The sequence below is a fragment of the Nycticebus coucang genome, chromosome 10 (assembly GCF_027406575.1).
Source record: "Nycticebus coucang isolate mNycCou1 chromosome 10, mNycCou1.pri, whole genome shotgun sequence".
Taxonomy (NCBI): Eukaryota; Metazoa; Chordata; class Mammalia; order Primates; family Lorisidae; genus Nycticebus; species Nycticebus coucang.
The window spans coordinates 120,079,664-120,097,734 of record NC_069789.1 but is presented as its reverse complement, the minus strand read 5'-3'; the positions used below and the strand labels follow the sequence as shown (position 1 = coordinate 120,097,734).

The 18,071-nt window shown below is 52.2% G+C and overlaps 1 protein-coding gene across 3 annotated transcripts in view; it reads left to right on the top strand.

Moving 5' to 3' along the window:
• CLASRP (CLK4 associating serine/arginine rich protein) overlaps positions 1-17,718 on the top strand; it is a 30,284-nt gene extending 12,566 nt beyond the window's left edge. For 2 of the 3 annotated variants that reach the window (XM_053604262.1, XM_053604263.1), the window contains 18 exons: positions 482-583; positions 824-903; positions 4,433-4,517; positions 5,776-5,924; positions 6,856-6,952; positions 9,117-9,195; positions 9,283-9,356; positions 11,007-11,048; positions 12,238-12,453; positions 12,569-12,847; positions 14,729-15,004; positions 15,279-15,318; positions 15,648-15,708; positions 15,948-16,006; positions 16,084-16,130; positions 16,824-16,906; positions 17,263-17,287; positions 17,573-17,718. In XM_053604262.1, the coding sequence (XP_053460237.1) occupies positions 482-583; positions 824-903; positions 4,433-4,517; positions 5,776-5,924; positions 6,856-6,952; positions 9,117-9,195; positions 9,283-9,356; positions 11,007-11,048; positions 12,238-12,453; positions 12,569-12,847; positions 14,729-15,004; positions 15,279-15,318; positions 15,648-15,708; positions 15,948-16,006; positions 16,084-16,130; positions 16,824-16,906; positions 17,263-17,287; positions 17,573-17,615 (1,837 nt within the window). In that variant the 3' untranslated portion in view covers positions 17,616-17,718. Of the gene's footprint in view, positions 1-481; positions 584-823; positions 904-4,432; positions 4,518-5,775; positions 5,925-6,855; positions 6,953-9,116; positions 9,196-9,282; positions 9,357-11,006; positions 11,049-12,237; positions 12,454-12,568; positions 12,848-14,728; positions 15,005-15,278; positions 15,323-15,647; positions 15,709-15,947; positions 16,007-16,083; positions 16,131-16,823; positions 16,907-17,262; positions 17,288-17,572 lie in introns of those variants that run through there. The other variant, XR_008382951.1, reaches the window with a different exon arrangement.
• Positions 17,719-18,071: the final 353 nt, after the last annotated feature.

The window sequence follows — 18,071 nt, the reverse complement described above, 5'->3', positions numbered from 1 at the left end:
TCAAACTCTTGAGCTCGAGCTCAAAGCAATTCTTTTGCCACAGCCTCCCTGATAACTGGGACTATAGGCACCTGCCATAGCGCCTGGCTATTTTTTAGAGATGGGGTCTTGCTCTTGCTCGGGCTGGTCTCGAACTCCTGAGCTTAGGCAATCCAGCTGCCTTGGCCTACCAGAGTGCTAGGATTATAGGCCTGAGCCACCGCGCCCAGCCATAGGACCTGGTTTTATATTCTCTGCTCTACCTTGGTTGTGAGAATGGGTCCTGGTATCCTTAGGGACAGTCAGACTGTTGGCCTCTTCTGGGTCCCAAGAGCCTGAATGTGGATTTGGGAGGTTTGTAACTTAAGGAACAGAGCTGAGGGGGTGAGGGTAAGGGCCATGATATGGGATAAGAGGGCCAGGTCAACAGGCTTCCAAGCTTGAGGTAGGAGAGAAGAGGTACACTGAACTTTTTGCTTTCCTGTTTCCATCCTCCATTCAGGATGCCCTGGCAGGGGGACACCAACAACATGATTGACCGCTTCGATGTTCGTGCCCACTTGGACCACATCCCTGACTACACACCCCCACTGCTCACCACCATGTAAGCTACCTCCCCAAGGGATTGCCAGGCAGGGAGTCACATCCATCCACACCTATTCTATCCCCAGCCTGGAAGTGTGCATAATGGGGGCAGCCCCTTCCCATATGAGAAGCTGAGATTTAAAGAATCACTGCCTCCCCCTGGCTCTGAGCCCAAGCCAGGTGCCTCGTTTCTCTTCTTGTTGGCCCGCGGTGGGATCTACACCCTCCCTCTGATCTTAGGATTTTGCTTCCCTCAAAGCTCCCCAGAACAAGAGTCAGACGAGCGGAAATGTAACTACGAGCGCTACCGGGGCCTGGTGCAGAACGACTTTGCTGGCAGTGAGTAATCTGCAGGGAAAGTGAGGAATGGGCCTGGGGCCCGTGGAACCTGGATGACCTTGACAAGTTTCTGAAGAAAAATTTTATCTAAGTACTTTTTTTTTTTTTTTGTAGAGACAGAGTCTCACTTTATGGCCCTTGGTAGAGTGCCGTGGCATCACACAGCTCACAGCAACCTCCAACTCCTGGGCTTAAGCGATTCTCTTGCCTCAGCCTCCCGAGTAGCTAGGACTACAGATGCCCGCCACAGCACCCGGCTATTTTTTTGTTACAGTTTGGCCGGGGCTGGGTTTGAACCCGCCACCCTCGGCATATGGGGCCGGCGCCCTACTCGCTGAGCCACAGGCGCCGCCCTATCTAAGTACTTTTTATTAAAGGGCCTTGGTTCTGGTCCCCAGCTCTGTCATGGACTCTTTCTGTCATGTTTTCCCTTCGGGGCTTGTCTTTGTGGAATCAGTACAGGGTACAACTGCTGAACGAGATGGTCCTACAAGATCACCTCCATAGGATGGCACCTGTGGCCGAAGGAGTAGGGCGTTGGCCCCATATGCCGGAGGTGGCGGGTTCAAACCCAGCCCCGGCCAAAAAACTGCAAAAAAAAAAAAAAAAAAAAAAAAAAAAGATCACTTCCAGGGGCGGTGCCTATGGCTCAGTCCGTAAGGCACCGGCCCCATATACCCCATATACAGGTTCAAACCCGGCCCCGGCCAAACTGCAACCAAAAAATAGCCGGGCATTGTGGCGGGCACCTGTAGTCCCAGCTACTTGGGAGGCGGAGGCAAGAGAATCACTTAAGCCCAGGAGTTGGAGGTTGCTGTGAGCTGTGTGAGGCCACGGCACTCTACCGAGGGCCATAAAGTGAGACTCTGTCTCTACAAAAAAAAAAAAAAAAAAGATCACCTCCATATCCCATGCCCTCTGACTCTGTGGTCTTTTTTTTGTTTGTTTGTTTTTTGTTTTTGTTTGAGATAGGGTCTCACTTTGTCCGCCTGGGTAGAGTGCCATAGCATCAGAGCTCATAGCAACCTTAAATTCTTGGGCTCTAGCGATTCTCTTGCCTCAGCCTTCCAAATAGCTGGGACTACAGGCACCCGCCATAACGCCCCACTATTTTTTTGTTGTAATTGTCGTCGTTTGGCAGGCCTGGGCTGGGTTCAAATCTGCCAGTTCGGATGTATGTGCCTGGTGCCCTAGCCACTGAGCTATAGGCACCTAGCCGCTGTGATCTTTTTTTTTTCTTTAAGGAAAAGGGTGGCGCCTGTGGCTCAAAGGAGTAGGGCACCGGCCCCATATGCCGGAGGTGGCGGGTTCAAACCCAGCCCTGGCCAAAAACGGCAAAAAAAAACAAACTTTTTTTTTACGTTTATTTATTTATTTATTTTTATTTTTTTGGCCGGGGCTGGGTTTGAACCCGCCACCTCTGGCATATGGGACTGGCGCCCTACCCGCTGAGCCACAGGCGCCACCCAAAACAAACTTTTTTTTAAGGAAAAAAGTAGAGAATAGCAGGAGCACATTTTTTATCTCTGTGTACTTTACTCAGTTTACATGAATCAGATCAACTCTGAAGAAGAAATTTCTCCTTGATCTATGACAATTTGTTGAGCATTCATTGTATGTCCAGGATTTTTCTCTAAGCCCAGCCTTATTGCCACTTTACAAAAGAGAAAATGCAGACTCAGGGAGACTTCTGGGCTTAACCTTACCATACTTGGGCTTTTTTGTATGTTTTATCTCATTATAGCCTCACAATTGGGTCAGTGCCCTATACCTTAGCAGCTAGGGTGCCAGCCACATAACCGGGGCTGGTGGGTTCGAACCTGGCCAGGGCCTGCTAAACAACAAAGACAATTATAACAACAACAACAAAAATAGCTGGGCATTGTGGTGGGCGACTGTAGCCCTGGCTACTTGGGAGGCTGAGGCAAGAGAATCACTTAAGCCCAAAAGTTTGCGGTTGCTGTGAGCTGTGATGCCACGGCACTGTACCCAGGACTACATCGTGAGACTCTGTCTAAAAAAAAAAAAATTTCTGCACAACCACCTAACAAGATAGAAGTGACAGCCCATTTTATAGACAAGTATGTTGACGATTAGTGTGTGAGGGAGACACCATGTCCAAGGAGCAGGGATTCTCCCCTGTGTCCTTCACTGCTGCTGTCTCCTGATGAAAAGCTCTTAACTCACTTATCAAGAAGGCTTGAGATCCCTCCTCTCAGAGTTTCCCAGTGGAGTTAAGGGAAAGAGAGAGTTCTCTGCTGGGCTTGTCCATACATGAGTCCCTTACCCGGAGGGTCTTGGTATCTGCTGAGAAGAGTGGTGGTAATAGTTTGTTGCTTGGGGTAGTTGTGAGAGCACAGTGAGGTAATGTGAATAAAACCCAGCACTGAGACTGGCACCGTCAGCCCTCAATATGGATTTGCTAGTCCCATGTTTCTTCGTTTCTAAGGTAAACTCTTTTGCATCTCTTAAATCAGAAGATGCCAAAAATTCTAATCATCAGTGAGTACTTAGAAACGGGGAAATTTTTCATCGTCACTATTGTTTTTACTGTCACCCAAATCCACAGTGATTCTTGGTGGCAGGGCCAGGGTCTGCCTTAGTTTTATGTTACTCTACATTCATTTATTTGCTTCCATAAATAATTATTAAGCACCTGTGGAAAGTCAGGGAGTGCTCTGTGATGAGTGGTATAGGAGGGGAGAGGGCAGCAGCTATCTACCATGTGAGTGATGGTAGATAAACTAAGGCAGTGTTAGGATAGACAATACACTCTTCTCTGAGAAAAATAGGACAGCGGTCCTTTGCTGAGGCTGGGGCTAGTGAAGAGTATACAGGAGCTTCCTCAAGAGGAGAGGGTACAGTGCAGAGAACAGCGTACACAGAGGCTTTGTGGGGGTGAGGTGGGCACACTGGTGGAACAGAGAGGTTTATATGGAGGGAGCAGGGAGAGCAAGGCAGCTGTGTGAGATAGGTCAGCAGAGTCCACAGCTGGGCACTGTAGACAAGAGAGCAATCAGGATGTCTGCTGAAGCGGGCATCTGTCACCTCTAGGCCCACCCAGGCCATCCACCTCACATTACAGATAGAAAAGCTGAGACCTGCGGAGAGAAAGCCTGTCATCCAAAGCCACACTTAACTTAAACTGAACCACAGGGAGGCATACAGTGGAGTGACTGATGCAGTCTGATGGCATCCAGCACTCAGGAGCAGGTGAATAGTTCTAAAGGGTCCAGCCCCAGGCCTCCATAACAGTGATTATGGTAGCAGTGCCTGAGTCCCATTTGGCAGAAGAGGAAACTGAGGCATGAGTCACTTGACCAGGGTTGCCCAGAGACTAACTGGTATAGCCAGGGCTCAGCTACAGTTGCTTGTGTCCTAGCAGACATTGTTTGTGGTTATCTGGAACTGGTAACTCAGCCCTCTGCTGCACTGGGGTTGCATTCTCCCCCCACCCGCCGTCCCCGCATTCTTCTTTGAATTCCCAGTGTCCCAGCCACTCTGACCTTGTGTTTCCCGCTCGCTGCAGTCTCCGAGGAACAGTGCCTGTACCAGATCTACATTGATGAGTTGTACGGAGGCCTCCAGAGACCTAGTGAGGATGAAAAGAAGAAGTGAGTCTGGGGAGCAGGATGAGGGAGGGAGGGGGGCTGTGAGCCTCCTGGGGCATGGCCTCTCGAGTCCAGCATGGTGTTCACTTGGGTGCCTCCCTCAGTGACACCTTCCCTCTTGCTCCTGAGGCTCCCCCTTTGTCACAAGTAGGTGCTCAGTTAATCCGCGTTTCGAGGAGGAAGCAGCAGCAGGTGGGGGCAGGGTTTGCTGAAGGCAACTGGTGGAGTGGTGGGAGATGCAGGCCCTGTGGTGACATGGCCTGGGATTGAGTCCTGGATGGGAGACCTAAGAGAGGACTTTTCCTCTGAGCTTTGCTATTCTCCTGTAAATGGGGCTAACAAGGGACCCCACTATCTGCAGTTGTGAGGAATACTACAGATTGAGCTAGCCTTTGTCCTAGTTCCAACCACGCTGTAAGTGTGCAGTCAGCAGCCATTGATGTCACTCTGGAGAGTGGCTTTTCAAAACCATGTTCCTCAAGGAATGGCTGGGGGCTGGGGGCCTTATCCTGGAGCACCCCTAGAGCAAGGTGGTCCTGAACTGCCATCTCAAAAGAGCAACAATTGGACAGTCCCCCTTCTCTCTTGTCGGCCCTCCTCTGACTGAACATTACCCTCCTCCCTCATCCCCCCACCCTTGTCTGTGCTCTTCCCCCTACCAGGGTTAAACTTTTTTCTCATTGGGGCCACTGATGTTCCACCTAGAGCCCTAGGCGCAGGGCCCTGGTGCCTCCCTCAGTGATGCCGTCTCATGCTCCTGAGTCTACCCTTTGTGACCCTAACTGCTGGCTGCTCTCCTTCACCTGAAAAGTTTTCACAGGACTGTACTAGGAATTTCTTGAAGACGCTGACCCTCATTCATGGTGCCAGCCTCAGGGTCCTGCTCAAGCTCTTCAGGCCCTGCTCTGTTGTAGGCAGCACTGGGGAACATTGTTGCTCAGAGTAACTCTGGGCCATGCCTTCACAGGACTCATAGTCTAGGTGGGGGAGACAGACCTGTCCCCCAGTAGTAATGACCCAACGTGGGCAGGGCGAGGAAACTTAGGACAGTACTGACCCTGCCTGAGGAGGCAGTCAAGGACTTCCTAGCAGATGGGGTTTTGGAGTTGGGATATGAAGGATGAGGGGCAGCAGGAGCAGAGTCATAGGCTGAGGGAGAGCCTGAAGGGAAGGTACCATGGTGCTCCAGAGGCAATGTGCAGGGCCTGCCTGCCTCCTTTCTGCTGGGCCCTGCCTTGGCTCACTGGCTTCTCCCTCACAGGCTGGCAGAGAAGAAGGCTTCCATTGGTTACACCTACGAGGACAGCACAGTGGCCGAGGTAGAGAAGGCAGTGGAGAAGCCGGAGGAGGAGGAGTCACCAGCTGAGGAGGAGAGCAACTCGGATGAAGATGAGGTCATCCCCGACATCGGTGGGGTTCCCTCTCTGCCCTCCCCTCCCACAGTCCCTGGGCATCGTTTTCGTGTCTCGTCCCTCACCCTCTGTGGGGTACCCTGCGCTACCGGCCCTCTCTCTCTCCTTCCCTTGCTCTAGGATGCTCCAGCCTCCTGCTTCCTCCCTATCTCACTCGTGGTCTCCTCTATTCCCTGCCTCCCTCCCTGTATTTCTTTCTGCCTAATTTCTCATTTCTAGGGCACTGTTTTTTTATGTCCCCATCTGGGTTTTGGCTCTGCTCTCTTCTGCTTGGGCCGTCCTTCCTCTGGCTCTCTTTCTAGCTCTCTTCTTTTCCCACTGGAAAACAAGTGTTTATCCTTCAGTCTACAGAGTTGTTCCTTATCCCCCCCAGCATCTACTCATACATCCCTCCCCCACTCTGCTGTTTACCTCTTGTCACCTACCTGCTGATCAGACTTCCTAGGTGTCTTCATTTTCCTCATCCTGCTCTCACTGCACCATCTAGCTCTTTATTTATCCTTGAGTAGAGCTTATGTTTACCTCCTCCACCCCTTCTTTCACTGTTCATCACATGTCCAGCTCCTAAACTGCTGTAACCCATACCCCTGCCTGCTACCCACCTGGATCTTCAACCCTCATCTGTCTGTCCCCCATTCACTCCTCTCATGCCACTGCCTCCACACATCTCACTTACTTGTCCATCCATCCATCTGCCCTTCTCCCATGTCCCATTCCCCCAGCCCCTTCTGTCCACCTCGTGCGGTGCTCACCTCTCACCAAGCCCTATGCCAGCTGGGGATGCAAGATGAGCCAGACCTGATGGAGCCCCTCCCTGAAGGTTCCTCCAGTCTGGCGGGTGCCCCTGTCTACCTCGAGCTCTTGGGGCACTGCCCCTTCCCTGTTTACTCACTTGGCTTTAGCTCCTGACAGCCTTTCTCTTGGTGCAGATGTGGAGGTGGACGTGGATGAACTGAACCAGGAGCAGGTGGCAGACCTCAATAAACAGGCCACAACCTATGGCATGGCCGACGGTGATTTTGTCAGGTGAGGCCTGCCTGCTAACACCCCTCCCCCTTCTGTGGGCCCCACCCTGGCATCTCTGTTACTGTCCAGGCACTAGTAGCCATCCTGTTTATGAGCATTTTGTGCCTGGCCCTAGGCTCAGAACTTTACCCATACCAGGCCCCTGAGTCCAAGGTATTTGTGGTCCCATTTTGTGCGGAAACCGAGGCTGCACCCAAAATTACCTACCCTGTCCTTGGTGTGACTTGAGCAAGTCTGACCCCAAAGCTCAATTCCTGGGACTGGTAGATAGTGACCCCTAGTGGGGAGGCTTCATTCCTGGCTCATTTCCCTTGGCTGGTTAAGCCTCTATTCCTGTGCTGAGATTTTTACTCACAAGAACATATAACAAAGATCAGTCTCAACTCACAGAGCAGTGAATCAGAAATAATCCTCTGTCAGAACATAGCACCCTCTGCTGAGAACCCTCCATGGCTTCCACTTCATTTAGGATCAGCCAACATCCTCACTACTGCCATAAGGTCTTACCTGCCTGGGCCTTTTGCTCTCACATGTCCCCCCATTTAGCCTCCATGGTCTCCTTTTTCCTCAAATGGCCAAGGTCTACTCCAACCTGTGGGCCTACTATCCGGCGTCTGTGCACTTGCTCCACCAGGTTCCTTTTCAGTTGTCCTGTTCTCTGGTTTTACTGACCTCCCTGTTGAAACGTGCAGCCTCCTCTGCCTGTTCCCTGGCATGCCCTCTTCTCCTTCCATGATTTATTTTTCCAGTCAAGGTTAGCACGATCTAATAGGCCATGCTTTTTATTACCTTAGTCATTGTGTGTCTTGTTCCCTAGAATGTAAGCGCATGCAGGTGAGGATTTCTTTTGTTTCAATGCTGAATTTTTTTTTTTTTTAAGACAGTGTTTCACACTGTTGCACAGGCTAGAATGCTGTGGCATCAGCCTAATGCACAGCAACTTCAACCTCCTGGTCTCAAGTCATCCTCTTGCCTCAGCCTCCCAAGGAGCTAGGACTATAGATGCCTGCCACGATGCCCAGCTGATTTTTCTGTTTTCAGTAGAGATAAAAGGTCTCATTTTTACTCAGGCTGGTCTTGAACTTCTGAGCTCAAGGGATCCTCCTGCCATGCCTTCCCAGAGTGCTAGGATTATAGGCACCAACTCCCACACCTGGCTTTGCTAAATTCATTTTTTTTTTTTTTTAGACAGAGTCTCACTTTTTTTGCTCTTAATAGAGTGCTGTGTTATAGCTCACAGCAAACTCAAACTCTTGGGCTCAAGCAATTCTCTTGCCTCAGCCTCCTGAGTAGTTGGGACTACAGGAGCCTGCCACAATATGCGGCCGTTTTTAGAGACAAGGTCTCACTCTGGCTCAGGCTGACCTTGAACCTGTGAGCTCAGGCAGTCCACCCACCTTGGCCTCTCAGAGTGCTAGGATTATAGGTGTAAGCCACAGCGCCAGGGCCCCTCTTTTTTTTTTTTTTTTTTTTTTTTGAGACGGAGTCTCACTTCATCATCCAGGTAGAGTGCAGTGGCATTGTCATAGCACAGCAACCTCAAACTCCTGGGCTTAAGCAATCCTCCTCCCTCAGCCTCTGAGTAGCTAGGACTACTGGGGTGTACCACCACAGCTGACTAATTTTTGGTAGAGACAGAGTCTTGTTCTTTGTCAGGCTCAGTACTGAATTATTTTTTTTTCCCCCTCTTTTTTTTTTTTTTTTTTTTTTTTTTTTTTGAGAGAGTCTCACTCTGTTGCCCCGTTTAAGGTGCTGTGGGGTCAGCCTAGCTCACAGCAACTTCAAACTGCTAGGTTCAGGTGATCCTTCTGCTTTAGCTTCCCAAGTAGCTGGGACACCCAGCTAATTTTTCTATTTTAGGTGGAGACAGGATCTCCATGTTGTTCAAGGGATCCTTTTCTCTCAGCATCTCAGAGTGCTAAGATTATAAGTATGAGCCACTGGGCCCAGCCTATGCGGAATTCTTAATACCTAAAATAGCTCCTGGCACACAGAATGTGCTCAGTAGTTTGTATTGAATAAAGGAAAGGCGCCCACAAGGTGTGGTATGTGGTCCCTTACCTCCTGGTGACTTGGGGTCCCTCACCACCTTTGATGACTCAGCTAGCACCCCCTCACCTACTGATCAGTCTCTTTGCCATGTGATTCTCATCCCCCTCTGCAGGATGCTTCGGAAAGACAAGGAGGAGGCAGAGGCCATCAAACATGCCAAGGCCCTTGAGGAGGAGAAGGCTATGTACTCGGTGAGGTCTGGGCTGGAGTGGAAGGGGGCAGGGGTGGAGCTCAGGGAGAGCATACCCCTCACCAGCCTGGCACCTACCCTACTCCAGGGCCGTCGCTCCCGGCGCCAGCGGAGAGAATTTCGTGAGAAGCGGCTTAGGGGTCGCAAGATCAGCCCGCCCAGGTAGGGCTTCTCCACTGAACACCACCACCCTGCCAGCATTAGTCTTGGAAGACTCTGAGGATAGGGGACAGGGCTCAGGGCCCAGGAATGAACTTTGGTGGCAGATTGTGGCTTGAGGAAAGAGTGAGTCTTCTAGTGGGGAAATAAATGGCCTGAGTGAAGGTTTAGAGGTAGGAATGGTTTTGAGGGACATGTGGACAACTTTCCCTGCCAGTCGGTCCCCTCACCCTGCTATACTTTGGTCCCTCGCTGGACTCCCCAGGTGTCAGTATGGAGGTGGCATAAGGCTGTTGACAGGAATGGCTGAGAGAATTGAGGGCACAGGCCTGGCCCTGGATTCTGATCCAGTTCTGCTGCTTGGCTGCTACTTCTCTGTCAGGATTGGAACAAGTGACTTCCCTTCTTTGAGCTTCAGTTTCTTCCTTTAGAAAATGGAGCACTGTCACCTGCCAGGGGAGAGGGCTAAACCAGTTTCCATATGGAAGTCTTGGGACAGGTTTGAATGAGGCAATCTGGCAGGGAGGGGAGAGCCCAGCCTGGGTCAGGAGTTCTCAGAGAGTACCTCTGAGGCCTGGTACCCCATACAAATCCATGCTTCTTTTTGCCACCTCTCTGTTAAAGGAGAGTGGTTCAGAATTGCTGTGAGGCTTAAATGGTAAGTTTCGGATTAGGGGTGATGTGGAAAATGTTCATTAAAGAGTAGCACTTGGGGCGACGCCTATGGCTCAGTGAGTAGTGCACTGGCCCCATATACCAAGGGTGGCAGGTTTGAACCCGGCCCCGGCCAAACTGCAAGAAAAAAAACATTGTGGGTGTTGTGGCAGGTGCCTGTAGTCCCAGCTACTCAGGAGGCTCAGGCAAAAGAGTCTCCTAAGCCCAAGAGCTGGAGGTTGCTGTGAGCTGTGCTGCCATGGCACTCTACCGAGGGTGACAAAATGAGACTCTGTCTCTAAAAAAAAAAAGAGTAGCACTGATTCCCAGTAATTGTCCTCAACTTAGAGGCACCATCAGGGTAGGGCATGAAAGCATGGGCTTGGGACCATACGGCTTGGGTTTGGATCTCAGCTCTTTCATTTATGAGCTGTTTGACACTGGGCAAGTGACTTTACCACTCTGGGCCTCAGCTTCCTCAGAAGTGTGAATAATTATGATACCCATACCAGAAAGTTATGAAGAGCCATTGAGTTAATAGATATAATAGCATTTTAATGCATAGCACGTAGTAAGCAATTAGGATATTAGTAGTTATTTTAGTTTTATTTATTTATTTTTTGTTCAACCCCTTGGTCCGTTTATAGCTGTTTTAGTTTTGTCGTCATCATTAGTAAAAAGCCAGGACCCAGTTAGAACTGGAAACAAGAGTAGAAGGGATGGGTCCAGTCTTAAGGCCAGGAGGCCAAGCAGAACCAAGGCTACTGAAAATTACGTTCCTTTGAGTCAGGATGGGTCTGAGACATTGTGGGATGGGGCTAAGGTTCATGCTTTGGATAGATCTAAGGTAGGTGGAGGAGTCAAGGCAAGGTTGGTAGCCCTCCCCCCACTGTGCTTGGTGCTGGGCCTTGGGCACGCAGGTTGGGGGGCTTGGTCCATCTCCAAATCTACTCAGGTTCTAAGTCCCTACTTGTCCCGCTTCCACTCTTTTTTCTATAGCTATGCCCGCCGAGATAGCCCCACCTACGATCCCTACAAGCGGTAAGTCCCCACAGAATCCCCTGATGGCAGAGCAAGGGTGGTAAGGTAGGGCTAGGGGTTTACCCCACTGGGCCACCCCAAAGTCACAGATTGCATGATACATTCTGGGTTGGAACCATTCTGTGTTTGCCAGATTATTAGCCTATTTCCCCAGGGTTTTTTTTTTTTGGTCTTTTTGTTTCCTGACATAATGCAGTCTTGTAAAAATGATCATACATGCCAAAAAAGTGTGACTTAGAAATCCAAAGTCTCTTGAATCTCAACGCTGCCCCCCACCCCCACCCCCCAGAAGTAACCAGTGAGAAGTGACAGGAGCAGAATGGCCTGGCTAGGCATGTAAGTTTGTCTCCTGGCATTGAGGTGGCTGAGCAGTTGTTCGGGGCAGGGGATTTTGAGGGGCCTGGCCTCAGCCTCACCCCAGACCCCTTTATCCAGGTTCTGTGCCACTTTTAAGCACAGTTCTCACTTCAGAATGGGGGTGAGAGTGGGATCTGCCTCATGGGGCTGTTGGTAAAAGCTAGGAGAAAGAACACATATGGCTTTTTTTTTTTTTTTTTTGAGACAGAACCTCAAGCTGTTTCCATGGGTAGAGTGCGGTGGCAACATGGCTCACAGCAACCTCCAACTCTTGGGCTTAAGCAATTAATTCTCTTGCCTCAGCCTCCCAAGCAGCTGGAACTACAGGCACCTGGCACAACCCCCGGCTCTTTTTTGGTTATAGTTGTCATTGTTGTTTGGCAGGCCTGGGCTTGATTCCAACTCGCCAGCTCTGGTGTATGTGGCTGGTGTTTTAGCCGCTTGAGCTACAGGCATGGAGCCCACACATGGCTTTTGGTGAAATTAAAGTGTTAGACGGCTTGAGGCTCCGTCTCAAAAAAAAAAAAAGAAAGTGTTAGAGATGTCAGGTGTTTCTTTTTATTTTATAAAAACAGAATTTACCACACTTAATATTTTAGAACTTGCTTTTTTCCCCTGTTTATTGAAGAAAACTGTCCATGTTAAATATAGAGATGTGCTTGTTCATTTTAACAGCCATGTGAAATTTTCTGTCAGTCCCTTTCCTGGTTATTAGGCAAGGGCCCTCTCTGTGCCCTGTAGTTATAATTTCTGTTGCTTTGCATATGTTTTGTTCACTGGTGGGAAAGTTCTAGGTGCCTGGCAATTGAGCCTCCTCCTCCCTGCCCTATAGGTCGCCCTCAGAGTCCAGTTCTGAGTCCCGCTCCCGTTCCCGCTCCCCAACCCCAGGCCGTGAAGAGAAGATCACGTTCATCACCAGTTTTGGGGGCAGCGATGAGGAGGCAGCCGCAGCCGCAGCTGCCGCAGCCGCATCAGGGGCCACCACAGGGAAGCCCCCCGCACTCCCCCAGCCTGGCGGCCCTGCCCCGGGACGTAATGCCAGTGCCCGGTCGGTAACGCTCATGCTGCCCGCCCTATGCCCCGGCCACCATGGGGGGAACCTGGGGCAGAGGGGGGCCATGGCCCAGTCCTGTGCTGACTGGCCCTCCGTGCCCCACCTGCAGCCGCCGCTCCTCCTCTTCCTCCTCCTCTTCTGCCTCGAGGACCTCCAGCTCCCGCTCCAGCTCCCGTTCCAGCTCCCGCTCCCACCGAGGTGGGGGCTACTACCGCTCCAGCCGCCATGCCCGTTCCCGCTCCCGCTCCTGGTCCCGTTCCCGGTCCCGCTCCAGGCGTTATTCCCGGTCCCGCAGCCGGCGACACTCAGGTGGAGGGTCCCGAGACGGACACCGCTACTCCCGTTCACCTGCCCGGCGTGGTGGTTATGGGCCTCGGCGCAGAAGCAGGTGTGTGCAAGTGGGGGTGCATGGGTTTCCCTCTCAGGAGAGCATCTTCTGAGGGTGAAGACCTGGCCACCAGGCTCCAAGAGTGCCAGTCTGAGAGGAGAGCATTGCTTACTGCTCTTTCCTCAGGAAGTTCTTGGTTTGATGGGGAAGGCGTAGGTGTGCCCATTTTGTTCAGCAAGTACCAAACATGGTGACAGCGGGTGTGGAGCCCAGTCACTATTCTCAGGGACATGGTCAGGAGAGGAGACTGAGCATCGCTTTTTTGAGACAGAGCCTCACTATGCTATGCTCAGTAGAGTGCTGTGGCATCACAGTTCACAACAACCTCAAACTCTTGGGCTTAAGCAATTCTCTTGCCTCAGCCTCCCAATAGCTGGGACCACAGGCGCCTGCCACAACGCCTGGCTATTTTTTTTGTTGCCATTGCTGTTTAGCTGGCCCAGGCCGGGTTCATACCTGCCAGCCTCAGTGTATGTGGCTGACGCCATAACCACTGTGCTACAGGTGCCAAGACACTGAGCATCTCTTGTCACGGGGGCCTCTGTCCCTGCCATTAGGAGGCCCAGGCTGAGGGGAGTGGGAGGACACAGATGCCACAGGGTGTTCTATAGCTGGCAGTAAAGGACTTGGGCCCTGAGTGCTGGGAAACTCATGTGGGGACCAGTGGAGAGGGATGGGAAAGTCAAGATGACCCTTTTCAGGAGGGCAGGGTTAGAGGTGAGCACTGTGGGGCCAAGTCATCCTTCCCCATCCCTCCCTGTGACTACTGGCATTAGGGCTGCTCTCAGTCAGACAGGTAGCTCTGTGGGTAGGAACACAGGACTGCAGACCACCTGCCAGGGTGTGGACCATGCCTTGTGAATGAACTCCCTGGGCCTTGTCATTCTATCTGTATGTAAAATGGAGGTGATGATGGCACCCATTTCTCTGTGTTGTTGCAGAGGTGTGACAAGTAAATTCATGTAAAGCGCTCAGGGCAGGGTCTTGCACAGGCCAGGTGCTATTACTGCCATCAGAAATATTACCTGTGTGATTTCTGCATGGGTCACAATGTCAGCTGCCAAAGGTCTGGCAGGTAGAGTAGAGGGGCCAGGTGGATCCTGTTGAACTGGCAAGTACTTGATCCCTCCAGTGGGGGCCCACCTTGGAGCTGCAGTTTGTCAAGAGAAGTTGTGGGTGTGGACTTTCAAAGAACAGCTCTGGTTTTCTCAATATTGACAAGAAATTTAAATTTTGTCAAAACCAAAGAGAGCACAAGCAGAGGCATTGTTGGTCTGAAATCGGGTCCTAGGTCATTCCTTTGCAGCCTTACCCAGGGCAATGATAGAAAGGCTAGAGGTGGGAGGTGGGGCCTGGTTACATCTCCAGTACCAGTCTGAGGAGGAGCCCTTGCTGGAGTGTCTCACCAGTGTCCTGAGTAGGTTACATGTCCCCAAACTGGAAGTTGGGGGTCTGTACCAGAACTGGTGGGGGCAAGGGGGTGGTCTCCATGGGTGTCAGGACCCTGGACCCCAGCAGGATGGAGTCACCCTGGAAATCCTTTGTGCCCTAAGCTAAGCATAGTACCTAAAAAGGAAGCCAGCCAACTACATCCTGCCCTCCCAGAGGTCACCTCCCAAAAGTGAGCAAGTAGATGTCTAGCGAGGAGAAAGAAGTGAGTTGCATGAAGTGCAGCTGTTATGGGTGCAGCTTCTCTATGTCTGTGGACTGAGGTGCTCTGGGGAGCAGCTCTGGGACTCCTGAGGGAAAGTAATGGAAGTCTAGCAGGTCCTGCCAGGTGCATGGGACTTCACAGAGGACTATAGATTTGGAGCCAGGGGAAGGGTGTGGTTGGGGTCCCTGGAGTTTCACAAGCCTCCTCCTGCCCCACTGTACTCTCAGGAGCCGCTCTCGCTCAGGGGACCGCTATAGGCGGGGCGGACGGGCCCCCAGGCACCATAGCAGTAGCCGCAGCCGCAGCAGCTGGTCTCTCAGCCCATCCCGCAGTCGCAGTCTGACTCGCAGCCGGAGCCACAGCCCCAGCCGGAGCCACAGCCCTAGCCACAGCCATAGCCACAGCCGAAGCCACAGCCGCAGTCAGAGTCACTCGCCATCACCCCCAAGGGAGAAGCTGACCAGGCCGGTGGCGTCCCCTGCTGTGGGCGAGAAGCTGAAAAAGTGAGCAGGGCAGGTCTGGGAGCAGAGGATTGTCCCCTCAGGTGGGGAGAGGGAACTCAACTGTTTCCTTTTTGAAGGGAACTTGGTCCTATCCCAGAAGGTCTGAGGGGGATATGGCCCTGTCTTGGAGGATCTGTGGAGTTGTGAACCTGTCCTGAGGGTTCTGACAGGGAACAGAGTTGCTCCCTGAGGGGGCTGGCTGTCCGTCTGAGGGTAGTGTTGTGGCTGTGGAGTAGGGGTAGGGTAGCAGCTTACCCTTTGCTCCTCTCCCTAGGACCGAACCTGCCGCTGGTAAAGAGACAGGAGCTGCCAAAGTCAGTAAGAATTTGGAACTCGCCCGTCTAATTCCCGCCAGCAGCAGTGCCCGAGAACTGGGCCCGGTGGGCCTGCAGGGGGGCCTGGGTGGGCCGGGTTATCCAGCCCCAGGGATTGAGGGGGGAGAGGAGGGGTTTGCCCCATGTGAAATCATGTCCCTCTCCCCTCTTCACTGTGCATCAGGGCTCCAGAGCCTCAATGGCAGGTGTCCACAACCTGCCCCTACTCCCCACATTTGTGCCTGCAAGTCCCAGGCTCTTGGCTGAGGTGGGTTGTGGGAGCTCCAGGACACCCACCCCCTCTCCCACCTCTTCTCCCCCTTCCCTAGCCCAAGCTGACGCCGCAGGAGAAGTTGAAACTAAGGATGCAGAAGGCGCTGAACAGGCAGTGTATGTCCCACCGTCTGTTCCTTTAGGTCTTCCCAGCTCTCATCCATGGAAACAAGTAGAAGCCCTTGCCTCGGGGATCCCTTTCTTAGCCAAGGAGGCACTTTGGGGAGAGTGGGTTTGCATCCCGCTCTGCTGCTGCCATGCTAGGGGTCTTGCCAGTCTGGTTGAGCTTAAGCTTCCTCATTTTAGGAAGTAGGGCTCTTAAGGGCACCCTTCAGCTGCTTTGTTCCTTCCTACAGTCAAGGCGGATAAAAAGGCAGCTCAGGAGAAGATGATACAGCAGGAACATGAGCGGCAGGTAACGGTGGGAAGTGAGGGGGTGGGTGCAGGTGGGGTGCTGGGCCAGCCACACCCTCATGGCCGTCTCTGCTACAGGAGCGAGAAGATGAGCTTCGAGCCATGGCGCGCAAGATCCGGATGAAGTAAGACTGTCCCCCGCCTCCCTGTACTGTGGCCACACCTGCTGCATCTGTGCTGCCTGGACTTCCCACCACCTGCTGCCAGCTAGAACCCTACTCAGGCCCTTTGTGGGTGGATGAAAGTCGGAACCCTGCCTGGCCCTCAGGGCCATGCCCAGCCACCTCCCTGGCTTCTATCCCTCAATTTCCATCCTCCATCCCAGTTTAGCTCCTGCCTTTAAGACCTCCCAGCTCCTCCAGCCTCCAAGCTCTTGCTGCCTTTGTTGTTTGTTCATTGTCCCACCTCCCAGGCTTATTGGGAGGGTTCAGCAAGATCAAGGCCAGGAGTGGAAAAGGCACCCAGTAAATGCAGGTGTCAGGTTGTTAATCCTGGTCGTTCTGGTAGAAGTCAAGCACTTAGCCTGTGAGTTTGATACAGCCTGTAGCTCAAAAGAGTAGGGTGCCGGCCCCATAGGCCCCATATACCAGAGGTGGTGGGTACAAACCCAGCCCTTGCCTAAAAAAAAAGAAAAAAACCGCAGAAAAGAAAGAGTAGACTGGGATTCAATTCTTGACTGCCAGCCTGTGTGTGTGAACGTCACTGTCTTCATTTCCAAATGTGGACAATAGCAGTACCTACCTCTTTGGTTTATTGTTTTACTTGGACTACCCTGAGTTCAGTGTTCCCAACTAGATGCTCACCCCATCCCCTTGCAGGGAGCGGGAGCGCCGAGAAAAGGAGAGAGAGGAATGGGAGCGCCAGTACAGCCGGCAAAGCCGCTCACCCTCACCTCGCTACAGTAAGTGTCCCCCTAGGCTGGAGGCTCTGGGGCATTAAAAAGTGTCAAATAACCATGCAAACAACCATGGTACATTTTCCACATTAGCTTTACATAAATTAAAGCTCTTAAGACACACACACAATATGATTGCATTAGTCACAAGGTAATTGCAGGGATTAGAAGAAATGCTTGTTCCTAGCACATCTATGTGGGCTAGTGAGGAGCACGGGTTGCAGCCAATGGACTTGGTGTGCCAGTGTAGCCTTAGTGGGGACCACACCTACAGTCTAACTTCAAGGACCAACTCCAGGTCAGGGAAGAGTCCCTGGCCCCTGGATACGAGCTTTGTCTCCACCTGGTTCTTTTCTTTCCAGGTCGAGAATACAGCTCTTCTCGAAGGTAAGGAAGCCAGCACCACTCTAGGGTGACCCTCTACTTCCCTGAGAAATTACACTTGTCCTTTGGTGGGAGATCCTAGTGCTAATTTTTCCCTCCCCACCCTACACTCTGCAGTTAGAGGGGCAGTTCTCCTATCTGGGAATGCATCCATCCCTTCTTCCCTACACAGCAGAGTCCCCTGATCACTGAGGCCTGGCTACCCCCAGCATGCTGGTGCATGTGTACTCGGCAAGGCACCCTGCTTCCTGCCCCACCCTCATGGGGCCCCTCTTTTTCTCTTTCCAGGCGCTCAAGGTCCCGATCCAGAAGCCCCCATTACCGACATTAGGCAAAAGAGAAGGGAACAATGGGGTGAGGAGTGGGACTGACGCTGTGATGCTGCTGGTTTTATCTTCAGTGAAATAAAATCAAACGTTATTTAATTCCCTTCACCTGGCCTCAGTATCTTCTGTATGGTTAGAGCAGGGCTGTCCAGACCCAGTGCCACCAGCCAGCAGCGCCAGCTGGAAAGGGCAGTTGATGGGTTGACAGGCTAGTTGCCGGTGTGGGAAGTCCTGCCTACATCTGGATATCTAGATAGCAGCTTGTGGTTAATCAGAACTGCGGCTCAGTGAGGCCTGCTTTGGAGGCAGGGGGCACAATCCAGTGGGAAAAGGGCCCAGATCTGCCCACAGATGTGGACATGGGGTGTGGACTCATCATGTCCCATATGGGCTCTTTTGCCCAGGGGCCTCTGGTGACAGGTCCAGGCCTCTCCCCGCCCTCGCCTCAGCCCCTGCCCTGG